This window comes from Macrosteles quadrilineatus, unplaced genomic scaffold (assembly GCF_028750875.1).
Source record: "Macrosteles quadrilineatus isolate MER2022 unplaced genomic scaffold, UCM_ALF_1.0 Scaffold_3__2_contigs__length_128488019, whole genome shotgun sequence".
Lineage (NCBI taxonomy): Eukaryota > Metazoa > Arthropoda > Insecta > Hemiptera > Cicadellidae > Macrosteles > Macrosteles quadrilineatus.
Genome location: NW_026542596.1, coordinates 82859026 through 82877861, shown reverse-complemented (window position 1 = coordinate 82877861; position 18836 = coordinate 82859026). Strand labels below are relative to the sequence as shown.

Here is an 18836-nt window from a genome sequence, read left to right as displayed (position 1 = left end):
TTGGACATAGATAATTTTTTTTCAATGTAATGATAGTGTTGTGACACATCATTACCAACTACAATTTTACACTGATTTCAATGCCGAAATCCGTTTTTAAATATCTTTATTCATTTAGAAGATATATTCAAACGAAAACTCTCCAACATACATTTCTTATGGACGTTTCGTAGTTTGATAATTGTTTTAAAATTATTTTTCTTATATCTCCAGTTATTATTGACGCTTGTAGTTCGTTCTAGGCTTAAAATATTCAGTAATGTAAGGGTTTTTATTTGAGCTCTTGATCATTAAAATCAGATGAGTTAAAGACCAGCTGCGAACCTCAGAACAATATTAAATTTAACTTTTTATAAATATATTTTTATTAAAAGATTTATGACTCGGGTTGTTAATACGTCACCAAGTTCTTTCTGGTCTCAAATTACTCAATGAATGTTTAGCTTTGATTTTATTAATCACTAAACAAAATCTGACAATTTTAAAATGAGTCATGGTTCTTAATTTAACATTAAAATGTATTTGTTTTGAAATTTGTCCTTAGTTAAGGACATATATCCCAAACCCTAATAACTCCCGGAAAGTAATCCATGTCTAAAATAAAAGTCAATATTTTGGCTTAAAGACTATAAAGAGTTTTGGGAGTTATTTAGAATTGGGGATATACGTCTTTAACTAAAGACAAATTTCAATATAAATACATTTTAATGTTAAATTATGGTCCATGACTCATTTTAAAATTGTCAGATTTTGTTTAATGATCGATAAAATTGAAGCCAAACATTTACTGAGTAATTTGAGAGCAGAAATAACTTAGTGACGTATTAACAACCCGAGTTATAAATCTTTTGATAAAAATATATTTATAAAAAGATAAATTTAATATTGTTCTGAGGTTTGTAGCTGGTCTTTAACTCGTCTGATTTTAATGATCAAGAGTTCAAACGAAAGCCCTTATATTACTGAATATTTAAGCCTAGAACGAACTACAACCGTCTATAAGAACTGGAGATATAAGAAAGATAGTTTTAAAAAATTTATCAAACTACGAAACGTCCATAAGAATTGTATGGTGGAGAGTTTTCGTTTGAATATATCTTCTAAATGAATAAAGATATTTAAAAACAGATTTCGGCATTGAAATCAGCGTAAAATTGTAGTTGGTAATGATGTGTCACAACACTATCATTACATTGAATAAAAAATTATCTATGTCCAATATGGCGGATCCAAGATGGCGGGCAAAAACATGTTCCCTATCAAAATGAAGTACTTACCACCCAATAAATACAGGTGGTGGTCCCAAGTCAATATCTTGAAAAATGAGCATAACAAATGCATGTGAAATATGTTTTTTTAGTTTGTCCAATGTTGGAAAAAGCCGCCATTTTAAATTATGATTTTAGTGGTTTTCTCGTGCACCGATTTTTGGCAACTTTTAGTATGTCATTCTGCAAACCCAACTCTACAAAATAAAACCATAAAACGTTTTCTTGCAATTTTTTTAAGGTCATATCCTATATTTCTCCGACTATAAGATTTTAATTAGTTTAATAAAACAAAATATTCATGACCTAACCTAAAACATAGTGCACCCTTAGGTTAGGTTATATATACCAAAGTACTAAATATAGGTACGGTAGTAACAGTTTTATTTGACAATATTTATTTGATTTGTGATTCAATGGCATCACATCATTTTCAGGAGGTACGTCTTTTACTTCAATGACAGGAAACGTAAAATTTATGTAATCAGAACTAAATATCTCATGCATTCTCCTGTTATAAATACTTTGTTTTGCAAAAGATATCGAAAGTGAAGTAAATTTGTGTAACCAAGCTGGGTAATTACAGAATTTTTCCATATTGATACTCATTTCAATCCTCAATGTTCAAAGAGAGTGATGAATTTACACTGGTTATCTTAGCACACTTTCTATTGAGCTTATTAGATGAGTGATGTAGTGCTGGTAAGCAGAAAATTGTCAATTCGATTTTTTTTAAGTTTATCCCTTTAAAACTAAACCCAGTTGCCCCTGATAATTGGAATATGAATCAATATTGTCCTAGATCAATAAAAACTGGTCTCAAACAGTTACACAGCTTCCCAAGTTATCCTACTTCATTCTCCACTCATACTTCACTCATATTCAGCTCAATTACACAGCACCAAGTGCATCTCAGTCCCGAAGAAATAATACATGATTTACGCAATCAAACAATTTAACTATAAGGTGTTGTGAATGTGCTACCTTTATCAAGAAAATTTTACTTTGTCATCTTATTAAGGTTTCGAAATATCTTAATTTTCCTTTGTACATTTTGTAACAGCTTATCGTCAGATATCTCTGTGAAATTCTCATAAGCCTCATTCAAAAACATCAACATTAAAACTGAATTAATTAACTATGTTGTTCGGCAGCGGGTGAACTTGAGCGAAGTGTTAGTGCCGCTCGCCATGATGTTTGGCTTGAGTATCATCCACTCGCAGATAGTGTCGCCCCACTCCTGTGTTAGCCAGTGTACTACGGGGCGGAGGGCGAGGCGAGCCAAGCGGAGCAAGCGTCGTCCCCCGCCACTACAGCGGTACCGTTCCAACATAGGTAGGTTCATAAGTAATCAATGTTTCAACATTAATGGATTAGATGGTATAATTAATTCAATGGCCTGAACTGCCACAACAACTATCTTGAGCTTGCGCCCTAGGTCTGCAACTAAGTATTGTCATTCAATTCAATTAAAACATCTGTTAATGGGTCATTCCATATCAAGTGATCAAAATAAAAAATAAAATTTTCCCTTATGTTTTTCATTCTTGTTAGTTTTTGGTTTATTTAATATACACATAAAACCAATTTAAAATTTAGAAAAAAAATATTTTTATCTCCTTTGGTTTTTTTGTAATCTTACTTTAAAGTTCCAAAAAAAGTGTGGTTTTGCGCTTAAAGGGATTTACGTTTTATTTAATATCTCAAGAAAGAATAAAGATAGAAAGGTAAAACAAAAACCATTCTTTTCAGGATTAAATTAGCTTTAATTTGATATACAACATGACAGTATTTAAAGTAATTAAAATTTCAACCCCCCAAACTCAAAATTTCAAAAGCCAATCCCAAAAAACGCATATGATTAAAAATTTTCAAAAAAATACCATGGATCCTTAATGTTATTAATAATTTATGTCCAAAAATTCAAGTTGGGATCTCAATGGGATCCATATTAAAATAATTTTTTTGTATAAGCCTGCAATGTAAATAGACAAGTCGTAGGCTACAGGGCTAATCGTTACATTCATTAGCTACAAAAATGTCTAAGTAACGTAACATACAATAAAAAGCTCAGTTGTACAATACAAGTACAGTAAGCCTAAAGTGTCTAAAATTTGGTAACTTCACTTTTTAAATAAGATATCAATTTCCTTTGATACAAGCTTCTTTGAGGATGAAGAGCAAGTTAACCCAGATTCAGAAATAATTGCGGAATTGAAAGAAAAATTTCAGAAAACTACAAAAAAAGTGAGAAGTTCTTGAGACTTACAACATTACCTAAAAGTTGGACTGTGAAAAATTGAAATCGAGTTTGGTGTCAGTAATAGGATGGCCAGAAGAGCTAAATCGTTAGTTAAAGAAAAGGGAAATAATGTCATGTCCAGACCCAAAGCCAGGAAACACTTTGGACCAGAATGTTGTAGATAAAGTCAAAGCTTTTTACAACTCTGATGATGTGAGTCGAATTATGCCAGGCAAGAAAGATTTTGTAGTGATGAAAGTAAATGGATAGAAAGAAAATGTGCAAGAGAGACTGGTTTTATTAAATTTAAAAGAATACTTTGAACCGTTCAAAAAAACAGAATCAGCTGTGAAAATTTTTTTTCTCAAAGTACGCTGATTTAAGACCGAAGAACTGTATCTTGGCTGGGGGAAATGGAACTGACTCTGTTTGCGTGTGCACAACGCACCAGAATGTAAAAGGAATGATTGTCGGAGGAAAGCTGAAAAAGGTGAAGATTGATGAAGCTACTGATCTTGGCGATTACAAACAATGTTTGTCACAAATAATGTGCCAAGAAAATACCCCTGACTGCTACCTAAACAAATGTGTAAAATGTCCAGGAGTATTAAAACCAAAGAACTAAAACTAAAAGAAGTACTTCTGAACCACTTTGAAGAGGGGATGATAGAGACCATCACATACAAACAATGGGTTTCTGTGGATAGGTGTACATTTGAGACATTTTGCGAGACTGTAGAAGAATTTGTGGACAGTTTTTGTGAACAGCTTGTTGAACTAAAGAATCATTCATTCATATCCCGTCAGCAATCCAAGTACTACAAAGATTTGAAAGAAAACATCCAAGAGGATAAAGCAGTTGTAAGTTTGGACTTTTCAGAAAACTACTCTTTTGTGGTCCAAGACGAGGCACAGTCTTTCCACTGGAATAATAACCTCTGAGCTACTGTGCATCCATTTGCTGTTTATTACAATGAGAAAGGAGAAATTAAGTATACAAGCTTTGTAATAATATCAGAATGCTTGATTCACGACTCGGTAGCAGTCCATTTATTTCAATTGATATCTTATTTAAAAAGTGTTAAAAAGTAAATTTTATTACGGTACCAAATTTTAGACACTTTAGGCTTACTGTACTTGTATTGTACAACTGGTTAGGCCTATAGACTATTAGCTTTTTATTGTATATTACATTACTTAAGACATTTTTTGTAGCTAATGAATGTAACTATTAGCCCTGTAGCCTAAGACTTGTCTATTTACATTGCAGGCTTATACAAAAAAATTATTTTAATATGGATCCCATTGAGATCCCAATTTGAATTTTTGGACATAAATTATTAATAACATTAAGGAGTAATGGTATTTTTTTGAAAATTTTTAATCATATGCGTTTTTTGGGATTGGCTTTTGAAATTTTGAGTTTGGGGGGTTGAAATTTTAATTACTTGAAATACTGTCATGTTGTATATCAAATTAAAGGTTATTTAATCCTGAAAAGAATGGTTTTTGTTTTACCTTTCTATCTTTACTCTTTCTTGAGATATTAAATAAAACGTAGATCCCTTAAAGCGCAAAACCGCGCTTTTTTTGGAACTTTAAAATAAAATAACAAAAAACGAGATGAGGTAAAAAAATTTTTTTTTCATATTTAAGCTTCTTTTGCATAGATGTATCTAATGTAAAAAGATCAATCCTGTAAAAAATGGTGAGGTAATTGGTATTTGATCACTTGACATGGATTGACCCTAATGTAACATGCCATACATCCTCTAGTGCACTTATGTGTGCAAGGACATTTCACGGTACATTTTGTAAATTTATTACTGGCAAAATCTATTTGCTTTTAGGTTTGATTTCCAAACTAAACTCAATGTTAAAAATATTTAACTTTTAATTTAAATATTTATTTGGTTTTCCCCTCTGATATTTCAAAACGATTTATTGAATATTTTGTAAAGTTACTTTAATTTTTCCAAAACATAAATAAATATTACTTTACCATTATATAATATCATAGGCAAAAAAAATTAAATACAGACCGACAGCAGTACTGCGTTTAGCGCATGTTCTGGCTTCTACCACTAGCAGTGCCGTGTAATTACGACACACACTGCTGCAGCGTTTGCAACAATTTAACTAAACTAATTATAAAACTTGTGCTCTTATTAAAAAAATTAGGGTTAATAATAAGAAAAAAAAATTAAGCAGATGTTAAGATTTCTTTGTAGTGTTCATTGTTATTTATATGTCTGAAGTCTGTTGTGTTCATAGATTGGTTTTGTTAATTTCAAAAATGCATTAGGCAAGTAAAATGCTTCAAGGAAACACAACACGCTCTTACCATTTATCTATTTTTAGGTTCGGATTCAAAATCGTCCCCTGATACGGGCCCTGAACTGACAACAAACCAAAGCAACAAGTACAGAAAGCGTGTCCGTCTACGAAAGTAAGTCTACATTTAATCTGAACATTTTAAAAACCAATACTGAGAATGGTGATAAGAAAACTACTCGTAGCGGTCATGCTGGTGGACTAAACAACTATGTTAACCTTATAATTCGTAATTTTGTTTCAGTTCGTAGAACATTAAAATAATCAAATCAAATATTTTGTTCTGTAAAATACATCAAAACTAAAAATTATTTAAAGTTTAAATATTAATTTTTCAATTTAACAATAAAAAAAAAAACTTTACCGTACTGGTAAAAGAAATAGAACAATACTCATCAAGGAATGTTGCTTATTTTTACTCCAATAATCACAATGTCTTTCAAGTGTTGCATTACTGGTATATACTAAGGTTTAACCAGTCTTTAACCACCAGGTGCTAAACTAAAATATGATAGCAATTATAACTGCATGGGCTTCATTAATATTTCAAACTATAGTCTACCAAGAAACTAATTACTAAAACACTAGTTGTAGTAAATTTAGGTTTTGTTTTTCAAGATGTGTTTTAATCCTAATTCTTAACTTGAGTTGTCAACTACTTTCACAATATTTACATGTTTTTTTTACAAAAGGAAATCTAACTAGTTTTACTCTCACTAGCTAAATATTAAAGATTTATGTCACATTCAAGGTAGTAACATGCATACACTTTTACTGTACAATATATTAATTATTGCTCACTGCTTGATATTAAGTCCAACAATATAATCCAAGTTTTTAATTTTTCGAATCCAATTTCAAAGTTAGGATTAACCAGTAGTAACGTGTTCACTGTAACTAATAAGTTCAGAATCAACCTTATCATCTTATAACATGGTATCATCCCATCACTGTCACCATTGCATGTTTTAGTGTGTCACCGGAAGATGCGTTTAACCCCAATAAAAAGCCACAACCCCCCTTAGCGGAGGGGAAGGAGCCCCCGCTGTGTGAGGAACTACGGAGCTCCGCCAGGTCAGTGGGGCTGCGTAGTAGTAGTTAATACAAATAACATTCATCATTTAAGGAGCTGAGAAAGTATTAGCTTTTCTTTTGAAAACTTTTAGCTATATTGATTGAATTTAGGATAAACTACTGTGCCTTGATTTGATTGATGAACTGAAGCATCCTATGAATCACTGGCAAAAAGACCATTCATGGTGCAATGACAAGATCTTCCAATGACAAGAGGTTCTGTGGTCAAGACGTCCTGTTGTCAATAGATTCTGTTGTCAAGAGGTCCTGTTGTTAAGAGGTGCTGTTGCCAATAGATTCTGTTGTCAAGAGGTCCTGTTGTCAATAGATTCTGTTGTCAAGAGGTTCTGTTGTCAAGAGGTGCTGTTGCCAATAGATTCTGTTGTCAAGAGGTCCTGTTGTCAAGAGGTGCTGATGCCAATAGATTCTGTTGTCAAGAGGTCCTGTTGTCAATAGATTCTGTTGTCAAGAGAATCCAAAGTTATGATGTCACGGCCAATTACAACAGAAGCTTTTGGCATTGGAAGATCTTGGTGTGTTCCCCTGTAAACTATACATTAAAATACAAATATTCAAGGATTCCTTCTAACTCAAGCCTAATTTTTGTGTTAAGTATAAAGATTGAGCATGACTTAAGCAAGGAAAGACTTTCCCATCTAGGCTTTTCCCTAAACATTTCTATTCAATTTGATTAAGCTAAAAACAGGGCCGGATCTACAAAATATGGGCCCCCCTGCAAAAATCCTCCAAGGGCCCCTATAGAGCTGGCATCAATAGCAGGGAGGCCTTATTTGCGGGAGGGGTGGTGGGGAAATGTTTAAAATATAAGTAGCTGAAACTGAATTTTAACGCTGTTTTAAAGATAAAATATTGATCCTGTTTGTAAAAAAACATTTTCGTTAAAATGCGTAATTTTTTTATTCTTATGTAATAGGATTTCTTAGCCTTTCAAATAGGTTTACAGATTATAAAATAAAATACATATTGTTCAAAAAAAGTAAAAGGTTTTACATAAAGAATTTCAAGCATAAATAATAATGTAAAATAATAAACAAACGACTCAATTTAAACTTAGTTTTTTTTTATACTATATTTTCAAGATAGATAGGCCTACATACAAATCATGGTTCCAGAGGGTGGGGCAGAGGGGCCAAAGCCCCGGGGCCCTGGGTTCTGAAGGGGGCCTGGCCTGGTCTAATGTGAAATCTTTCTGTACATGCAATCTGCTAAAATCTTTGATTTTAGCATGGTTTTTCAGTTCACATATTAATTTTTGAGTGGAATAAAGTTGCAACTATGAGCAAGAGAATTAATCAAACTATCACACGTTTTAGATATATTGTTAAATGTTTAACGAAACGGCACGGAGGCGGCTAGACACTAAATCCGGAAAATAGGGCGCCGGGGATCGCTCAGCTCAGAGGCACGCGATGGCTCTCACCGGCCCTGAGGTCGTTAGATAACGCTACAGAGGTTATTACAAGTCCCGCCTGTACAACAGACTTATTGCTCAGCTCAACTGATAGTTGATTAAGTTGACACTACGTCCACGTCGATCGGACTGTAGTGGATCTGTGAAGCGTGCACTGCAGCTGACGAGCTGACTGGACTGGGCTGAGCTTACAGACTGGACTGACTGAAAGTGACAGTAAACCACAGTTTAAACTGTCTACGGCGAGGTCCCGAGTTGTTGACGAGTAAAATCAGTAGGTCTAAATTAACTCAATAATTGTAACTTTAGCTTTGATATTGACAATATTTGTCTGTCAAAACTAAACTTACCGTACTATTCAATTATGTTTATATGCATTAAAATAATTTTAAATTATAGAGCTCTTTGGGCCCCTTAAGGGCTTGGGCCCCCCTGCATTGCGGGGTATCGCGGTTCCTAGATCCGGCCCTGGCTAAAAATTCAAATTTGACCCCAAAAAACTTTCTTCCAGTGAGAAAGAGGTGAGGATAATAGAGCCTTTGTGCGGCCGGCCGTCGCAGGAGGATGATGGTTTCGAGAGTCTCAACGGCAACGGGTCAAGTGACAACAATGAGGAGGACAAGTCGGGTGAGGGGGAGACACCCGCACCCGAGACACCCGAGTCACCCGAGGCACCCGTAATGGAAGGGGAAGGTGTGTTGAACAGTAGCCTCTCCCACAATAGCTCATTTACCTGCACCAGTAGTGACCACCCATCAGGTATGATTTGCCCTAACTTTAAAACCTATAGTGTAATAAGTTCATCCTTAGCACTTTGCATAGCAAGAATTTCATTTTAAGTATTGTTTAAATGTTTTTGGTTGGAATGTGTTGTTTAAGACTTTTTGATTCTGGTTTTGATTTCTTGCTTTGAGAGTAATTCTTATTATATTTTAAAAACTTTATTACGATGTCAATTTTGATACACAACCTGTTTCCCCATTGGATATTTGATGATTGATTTGATTTAATGCATTTGGAAACAGTTTGAATCATGATTTGAATCCTCTACTTTATTACTCAACACATCACAAATGTTGGGTAGTTGAAGTTAGCATGATTATTGTTTGTCATTGGTTAAAAATATGTATCCCTTTTTAATTTTGATTATTGCCATACCGGTACTCTCGATTTGTGTAGCCTATGTATTGACTTTTTATTTTTTATGATACTGAAGTAGACATGGCATTATTTGTAGCCAGTCTTTTACTAAAAGAGGGCATGTTGAATAAGTCTTTCTTTTCCTTTTTCATATTCTAAGATTTTACAGGGATATGAAAGGTGCTCTAATTTACCGTAGTCTTACCCTTTTAGTCGCCTCTGATTGAAACTCTATTTTACAGTAGTGTTTTCATAGACAAAGATTTTATTTGTTAAACCTTAAATTTACAACCGGTAGTTATCGTACACTTGCATACTATCATTTTTTATTATAATTTGATTATTTTGCAAAATTATGAAATACACTTTATAGGAACACACTCCAAATTTGGTTGAAAAGTGCACCAACCTCTCATGATGATACAATTGTGTCAGATTAGTGGAAGAGTTTACCATTGTAAGATTATTTTCCAAGCAACTTTTCTAAGACTTTGCAAAATTGATTTTTCTATTACCTACTGTTGTAGATTTTCTATGATGTGTTGAGTTATTTTATGTTCTGTGCAGTGTGATCCGACGACGAAGTGGTTGCGGAGGTCAAAGTTAAGTTTGTCCAGTATCAAACGGGTTTGTTATGTCTTCTGTTACCTACCTGTGTACTTGGAATAGAGGACTGTATTTCTATAAGTATTAACTACACATTTAACAAAGCGAAGTAGAAAGTAAATGATTTTGGGGTGTCTGGTCTAGGCTGCACAGGGGAAGTGGATGAAACCGACCACAAAGACACGGATTCTGAACCTTCCCGGCCTCGTTCTGCGATTTCCTCTCAGGTAATTTAAACTAACGTATCTTTTCCTTTTGTTTGGCATTAAGGTTTTTATAGTTTTTAATTTTAAAATGTTATGCCATTGTGAATTCTTTTCCCTCTAAATAATGTGACACTTAGATCTAACCTTGATAGGTTTAGCATATTTATCCATTTGTTGTACAATTTTTGGTTTATTTGCTGACTGGACGTGCGTCTTATTCTATTGCCCCCTTTTTAAACCAAAAAGATAACTAAAAAACTACATACAGTGATAGTTAAAGATTACATAGAAGTGAGTGACAAAGACACGGATTCTGAACCTTCCCGGCCTCGTTCTGCAATTTCCGCTCAGGTAATCTAAGTAACATATATTTTCCTATCGTTTGGCGTTAAGGTTTTTATAGTTTTAAATTTTAAAATGTTATTCAATTGTGAAATTCTTTTCACTCTAAATAATGTTACATTTCGATCTAACCTTGATAGTTATAGCAAATTTATCCATTTGTTGTACAATTTTTGGTTTATTTGCTAATTGGACCCATTGCCCCCTTTTTAAACCAAAAAGATAACTTTGATGATTGTCAAAAATGATCTAAAAACCCAGTGATTTGAGTGTCTTGAGGATAGATTTTTTGTAACACAATAGGCACATTTTGGGAGCTAGAGCTTCCAGTAAGGATTAGTCATGTTTACATCAAGGACCAAAACTCCTTTCAAAGGATACAGAAGGCAGTTGAAATATTTCAAAACTTATCCACAAGAATCAATCCATTTTTTGAAATTGTAAGTTAATTTTCTATCCTTGATCTGTTGTAACTAAATATTGTTTCTATATTTGTTTGAAGTTAATGTTTCAGTAAAATACTGCTTATGCATTATAAATATTGTATTGCCAACTTTACATTTTAACCGTGGGAAAAAAATAAACACATCTAAACTTTAAAATGTTTCGGTTTTCACAGAAGCTGCTGAGCAGACGACGAGGATCGCTACAGACTCTGAGTGTTAAGCTTGCGGAGAGTTCGTACAACTCAAGCGGCGAGAGTGACGGAGAGACAGTGCCCGATACAGCGACCAGCGCGGCCGAGTGGATCGGAGTTACAACTAACAGCGAGGAGTGCAGCTACAGCAGTGAACTGGACGAACGAGAGACAACCTCCCTGCACGACGTCAACGACCACCCCTTCGCATGGGAGTTCCAGATTGTAAGTCCTTGCAACCTGTTTAATCTTAGATTTAACTTAACCATAAATGTTTTAAGCTTTAGTTAAATCATGTATATAGAGACACAGCCAGAATTTTAAATTGATTTATTAATTTTTCCGGCATCAAGAAATTAAAAATTATCAGATTTTGAGATAAGACGAAATACAGAAAGATAAGATAAAATTGTATTTGAAGACTAGGCCCTCAGAAATATCTGAGGCCAAATAACAGAAGATGGAGACTGTAGGAGCAAAAATAATCAGTCAACTTTGGTTTAACAGACAGGTTAAAACACAACGATTGCATTGGCCTCGATGGAAATAATTTAGAATATTCAAACATTGAAATAAATCTTAAGAAAGTAAAAGTCGTCAAGTCGATCCTTATTTATTGTACCATCTGCTTTAAAGGATTAACAAACTGGTTAGTTAATCTTTTTTTCTATTTCATCATGCAACACTAGCATGATTTCAGTTATGAATATAAATAAAAATGTATTGCTATCTGATTATTGTAGACCTAATTAATTAATTGTTTACTGAAAACAATGTATGGTTAAAAAAGTGTCTCTTGTCTTAGCTTAAAGTTCATTAGTTTCCAATTTCCATACAGAGCATGACTTGCACACCGATTTTTTTTTTTTTTTTTAAGAAATACAATTTAATTCTTGAATTGTTGTCAAAATAGGATGAAGGAGTTTTTGTAAATTATAAAACAATATTAAAACATCAGCTTTTACAGCGATTTGACCCCTTTACAGTTTTAAAGCACCCTCTTACATAATATCCTTTGTTTCAGTCACCAGCTGCAATTCTTAGCCCCAGCTGTGCTTCATCTGATAAAGGTAAATACCGCCTCAGAAAACCTGCAGTCTAAGCGATTTTCCATTTGCCTAGATTTTCACTCAAATATTTCCTTAAAATTGTGTGAAAATCAATTTTTACCCCATTAAACCCCGCTCCCATGCTGGCAAATAAACTTAGGTTCACACGTTTGTACAAAATTCTATACAAATCTGATTATTTTTACCTGAGTTCAGGCCGTTGGTTTGCATGTGATGCCCCTCTCCACCTACATGATGGGGGAATTTGTCTCTTCCTTGTGTCTTCAACAAACCTTATACACGCCCAGGCCCACCTGGCCCTTTTATAAAAGCGGCCCTGTTTGAGTTATCAAGTCATTGAGTTTTCCTTGACTTACAAACGGACCCACTCACACATACACATACAGCGTGTCCATTAAAAAACGTTTAAGGACTTTGGTAAATGATGTCTCAAAGAAAAAAAGAAGTTTTTTTCTTTATTTAGATTTCAAAAAAAAAGAAAAAGGTTTATATAAAGGTTTCATATTCACCAAGGCGATTCCGCCATTTTGATTTGTATATATAATATTTTTATCTTTAACTGATCCTTACGAAACTTGGTATGTATATTATAATAAAACAGGGGAATGTATATTAATATTATGTTAGGAAAGATAAGTCGAACTAATATAAACATTGCTAAACGGCTACTATTTAAAAAAAGTTTAATTTTGTAAAATCATGTCACGCACACTTTTATTTTGAATTCCTGATTCTCTATCAAACGACACCGAGATCAAAAAGATCGTAACGTATGTTATTAATTTCTAAAATAAAATAAAAGTGATTTTTGATTTAGGCAAAGATAAGTTTCTGTTTTTTTCCTCAGTGAGCTGCACTATGTGGGACAAGAGGGATGTTAAGAAGGCAGAACTGTCTGTGCTGGATATCAGCTCGGCCATCATTGCTCGGGTGGAGAGCATGCCGGAGAACCTCGACTACTTCTACGGAGGTATAAACATTTATTGCCATCAAGATACTCTAAAGTATGTCTGTGTTTAATTTAGGGATTTGTCGATTCTTGGTACCATCAATACTTGGGACATTGGCAGCGGTATCAAGTCATAAATTGATGCTAATAAAAATATTCCACAGTTATTGTAATCACCTAACGGTGCCTGCCTATATTGCGTGGTTGAATAATTAACACATTTACTACGAATGCGAATCATGACAATAACACTTCACTGACTGCGGGAGACTATGATGTCCAAAAGACCGAGGGAGATATTTAGGATTCTGCCGCCATCGCGGGAGATGATGTGATGATGGTTCCTGTTGTTATTTAGGGTTTTGCTATGATCGTGTAAAACGATGATAATATTCCCTTGACTGGGAGAGGAGATCAAGGTTTTGCCGTGATTGTGGATGACGACAATGATGTCCACAAGACCATGGAATTTTGGGATTACAGATGACGATGGTGATCTTTTTGTGACCGAAGAAAATATTTGTGATTTTGCAGGATTCACAAGAACTTCTGTTTTTAAATTACATGCTTTAAGGCAAGGTAGTATTTACTTGTGAACATTTTTTGTTGGCTTCACTCTCTTTTATTTTTGTCTAGTGACCCCATTTCCAGGACTCATCATAAAACACATACCAACACATTATGCTTGTGATACATCTATCACAATCGTCCATACTTATTTAATGGGTTTGGAAGGGTTATATTTGAATTGGTTGGTTAGACTCTGTCATTGCTGATTAAAATCCTTCCTTACTTAAAAAACTCCCGATTATCCCAAAACTACTTTGTATAAAGACATCAAAGACAGAGTTTTCAAACCACCACCATGGTATCGGTATCAAATCAAGAATAGATTTTTCAGGTATTGGTGTCTAATTTAATAACGTCACTGAGCAGTGATTAGGGTGATTGCTTGAATATTTTCCTTAGGGGGTTTTCAAGCAAACACGGTTCATGTAAACTTAATAGTGTACAAGTGTGAAAAAGACTGATGTTTTTTATCTCTTGCAGGACTGATTGCTTCTCTGTTGCTGGCTGCCATCCCCAGTCTGTGGAGACTCAGCGCTGGAGTCAGTGATGGTTCCACAGGAGTTACTCTCAACATGACTTCACTACTGTCCAGCTTCACACTGTCAGACTCCCTGGACCTCGCCATGCATTCTGCGTTCGGATCTAGTCACAGGTACAGCAACTTCAGCTTCAAACTTTCAAATTTAGTTTTGACACGGTGTCTAGCTGCAGGAAACTTGGGAATGATACTTTTGATGGGAAACGTCTGTGAATTGTAGATGAATTTTTTTGGCTCAAGAAATTTGAAATGATACTCATCAAAATTTCCCGAGCCCAGAAAAATTAATCCATATTTCACTAATTTTTTGTACAATTTACGCACAATTCCCAGTTTTTTCGGTTCCTTTGTTATTATTACCCGATGGTTGAATGGTCATTCATTACTGGCTTTTCTTTGGTTATTTTTTAATTTTAACATTATGATATGTACAGTAGTAAGAAAATTGTGATCGCAAAATAAAACCAAACCGTCATCAGGTATATGAGTTCTAGTTTTATTCATATTTTAATATGAATTTCTTTAGAAATTGAATAAATTATTCTTTTTAGTGGTGAAAATTTATTCGTCGCTTCTTTGCGAATGATGTGAGAACTCATCTTTCACAGTGACTTAATTAGAAATACGGGAAGTAATTTAGTTAGATGTAATTTTTTACAAAAAATGTAAAACTTGATAAGCACTTCCAGTTAATTTTTTTATTTTTAGTATGTATATACCAGTCTTAATTTTATTTGCAAAACCAAATATGTATAACCTGCAAGCAGCATAATCATAACTCATTAATTTTAATTGTAATACTTACCCCCTATTAATAAGAATTGTGATTTTTTCCAGCGAAAGAATCATAACTTCAATAGCCATGATGGAGAAATTTGCACTCGGAGCAATTTTCTTCTTCCTCCTCGCCGTTGCAGAGAGGACGTTCAAACAGAGGTTCCTGTATGCAAAATTCTTTTCACACCTGACATCGTTCCGAAGGGCTCGAAAATCTGAGTTACCTCACTTCAGGCTGAACAAAGTCAGAAACATAAAAACCTGGCTCTCAGTGAGGTCTTACCTTAAGGTGGGTGATGCAAACCATTTTAGATGATTATGTTTTAGGAAAAATTCTTGTCCCTGATTAAGAAGTTTTTGATCAAGTAGTTTTTAAACACCTCTTACTGCTGAGCACTTAGGTAAAAAGTCTTTTTCCCTAGGGAGTAAAAATCAGTCACTTGTAATTATTTATTATTATTATTACCATTTAAGATAGGGACACCACCTATGTGCATTTTTTAACCCTTAATATATGAGTTGAGGATGAGTTTGGAATTAATGGAGTGTGTTGCCTTGTGTTGCATTTTTTAGTGACTAAGATCAGCTGTTTCATTAGTCAGGACCATTTATTGAAGGCTCAAGGATCAAGGACAGCTGGGTCCAGTTTCAAACCATTAAAAAGCTATACACTTTTCTCGGGATCAAACCTGCGACCTTTTGATTACTAGGCGAGCACTATAACCACTGAGCTACCCAGCTATATTTAGATTGTCGCATGTATCGAAATGATATATCAATTTGTTTAATCTTTGATAGCTTATTTTTGCATTCTTGTCAATAGTTGGACATATTGACATGTACAATAACACAATTACCTAGACCCTTTAGCCTGAAGTAATATGTAAAACAGTTCTGGGTTAGAACCTACCGTTCTAGAATGTGAAGGTTGGGCATAAAGAAAAGATATTTAATATGCTAATCTAGTAGGGCTGGGCATTCAAACCACATTAAAAAATGCTTCCTTCTTTCTACCGCACTTCCTGCATAGTAGTCTTTCAACTGAAATCTCCTTCTTATGCCTTCTTTCATGGTGGCCAAAGATATTTTTTTTTTTCAAGAATGCTGCCAGCTTTGGTCAAGTCATATGAATCATTGCTTTGATTACTGTGATGTATTATCCTTACGAGATTGGTGAGTCAGTGGCTCAGTTGGTAGGAGGCAGCGATGTCGTGGGTTGGGATCCTGGTCACTGCCGCAACTTTTTATAAGTCAGTACCCTTTTAATGTACCAGCTTTACACCTTGCTTTGCTGGATACGTTCCAAGCACAGGTCCATAGACTATGTGGATGGGCAAATGCAAGGTAGGTAACAAACAACACTAATGCAAAAACAAACAAACATTGTAATGATTTTACAGAAGCGAGGTCCGCAGCGATCAGTGGACGTGGTCGTCTCAGCGGCTTTCATCATCACCCTACTGCTACTCTCCTTCCTCAGTGTGGAGCTACTCAAGGTATATAACCTATTTGTGTCAAATACTAAGTAACTTTTAGCTTGATTTTCATTATAAAGAAACTGACGTTTGCCCAAGTAGCCTAAGTTCACACATGATCTAGAATTTGGATCCATATGAACTGAAGGATGAGTATTTTAGCTGATATGCAACTGATTATGACTTAAGTTTTGGTGCAGTAGCGTCTTTGCTTGAGGTGTGTTGTCTGGTGTTCGGTGTGATTTTGTAAAATTTGATGATTTCCCTTTTTAGCGAATTCCCCCTAGAAAGAAAAAAGAGCATTTTACTTTGTGTTGTTGTAGGAGGAAGGGAATAGAAAAATTGTTCTGTTTTTTTTCTAACACAAAGAAAGATTAGAATTTCAAATTTTACAGAAACCGATTTACATGACATGTGAGCAATGGCAAAAATTATTTTAAAGGGCTTTTAATAAAAAAATTTAAGAATTTAACATAGAACCACGAACTCTAGTTTTAGGGATTTTTGTTTGGCCAGGTATACCTGAATAGGAAAGAGTCCTCCCAGACACAAGAAACACAAGAACACCCTAAACATTCCTTGGTCGATAAAGCTATCAGTGTCAGTTAACTATTTTACCCCTGAGTGAAGTATAACGGTTTTTATGTTTCTTGTGAAAATGTGGACTCGTTACCCTTTCAGGCAAGCTTGCTGATCTAACAAAAACCCTTAGGACTTTTAAGTGGTTTGAGTCAACTTAAAATACAGATAATTGTATGCAGTTTTACTGTTTGTTGCTGTGGCAGTCTGTTGTTATGTTTGACAGTTTTAAAACACTTTTCTCTCCATGTTTCTGTGGCAGTCTGTTGTTATGTTTGACAGTTTTAAAACACCTTTCTCACCATGTTTCTGTGGCAGTCTGTTGTTATGTTTGACAGTTTTAAAACACTTTTCTCACCATGTTTCTGTGGCAGTCTGTTGTTATGTTTGACAGTTTTAAAACACCTTTCTCACCATGTTTCTGTGGCAGTCTGTTGTTATGTTTGACAGTTTTAAAACACTTTTCTCACCCTGTTGCTGTGGCAGTCTGTTGTTATGTTTGACAGTTTTAAAACACTTTTCTCACCATGTTTCTGTGGCAGTCTGTTGTTATGTTTGACAGTTTTAAAACCCCTTTCTCACCATGTTTCTGTGGCAGTCTGTTGTTATGTTTGACAGTTTTAAAACACTTTTCTCACCCTGTTGCTGTGGCAGTCTGTTGTTATGTTTGACAGTTTTAAAACACTTTTCTCACCATGTTTCTGTGGCAGTCTGTTATTATGTTTGATAGTTTGAGTGTATGCAGGACTCGGAGCAGCTGAGGTCAGTGTACAACGTGGAGGCGCTTGGCTGGTGTCTGGTGATGGGCGTGTTCCTACTCAGGTTCATGACCCTGGGGACCAAGATCAACCGGAAGTATCGCAATCTGTCTGTCCTCATCACGGAACAGGTGGGGTCAAGTGGTTACAAAATCTTTGATTTACTTTAACCCATTTCAGTTTCTCAATAGTACCTTAGAATAAGGAAATGTATATTGCATTTCCATGTATAAGTAGTATTGACTTTTGAATACTAAAGTAGAGATACTTTTTATAAAAACCGTTATTTAGTAGGTAAACTATTGTTTATCAGAATATGGATTTATATTATTTATACATTGTTAAAATTGAGACTGATTTTTCTTAGCCTTAAATATCAAATTATGGAAGTACTACAGATTCTTAAAGCACCTAGCCTATAGTAATAATTTTCAATTGTTTTCTGTTCCAGATAAATTTGTATCTGCAGATTGAACAAAAACCAAACAAGAAGGAGGAACTGATGGTGGCCAACAGTGTTTTAAAGCTGGCTGCTGATTTGTTGAAGGTAAGTCAGTTAATTTGTAAACCCACAGTGTCATTAACCCTTCAAGGCAGTTTGACAAGCCTTCCTTGTCAAACTGGAAAAAGACACTTCTTCAGTTTGTTTTAACATACCTACTTTACTCTTATTTCTTACTAAATGTTGTTGAATTTCAAACAAAAATGAATAGTCCTTGCTGCCTTGTGACTTACTTGACATACAAAATTAATTGTCGGATAGTAAAGATAATTGGAGTAAGAAAGACTATTGGACTATTGGATAGGAAGACTTATTAAACGATGAAAGCAAGACGTAG

The 18836-nt window shown here is 34.6% G+C and overlaps 1 protein-coding gene across 4 annotated transcripts in view; it reads left to right on the top strand.

Moving 5' to 3' along the window:
• Positions 1 to 18836, top strand: part of LOC128989352 (protein phtf-like) — a 32068-nt gene that overhangs the window by 7491 nt on the left and 5741 nt on the right. The window contains exons 5-17 of one of the 4 annotated variants that reach the window (XM_054411238.1): positions 2423 to 2603; positions 5872 to 5959; positions 6817 to 6918; positions 8862 to 9043; positions 10241 to 10323; positions 11264 to 11506; positions 12306 to 12351; positions 13199 to 13321; positions 14351 to 14522; positions 15246 to 15474; positions 16586 to 16681; positions 17970 to 18128; positions 18449 to 18544. In XM_054411238.1, the coding sequence (XP_054267213.1) occupies positions 2423 to 2603; positions 5872 to 5959; positions 6817 to 6918; positions 8862 to 9043; positions 10241 to 10323; positions 11264 to 11506; positions 12306 to 12351; positions 13199 to 13321; positions 14351 to 14522; positions 15246 to 15474; positions 16586 to 16681; positions 17970 to 18128; positions 18449 to 18544 (1800 nt within the window). Of the gene's footprint in view, positions 1 to 2422; positions 2604 to 5871; positions 5960 to 6816; positions 6919 to 8861; positions 9110 to 10240; positions 10324 to 11263; positions 11507 to 12305; positions 12352 to 13198; positions 13322 to 14350; positions 14523 to 15245; positions 15475 to 16585; positions 16682 to 17969; positions 18129 to 18448; positions 18545 to 18836 lie in introns of all 4 variants that reach the window. The other 3 variants (XM_054411237.1, XM_054411236.1, XM_054411239.1) reach the window with 3 other exon arrangements.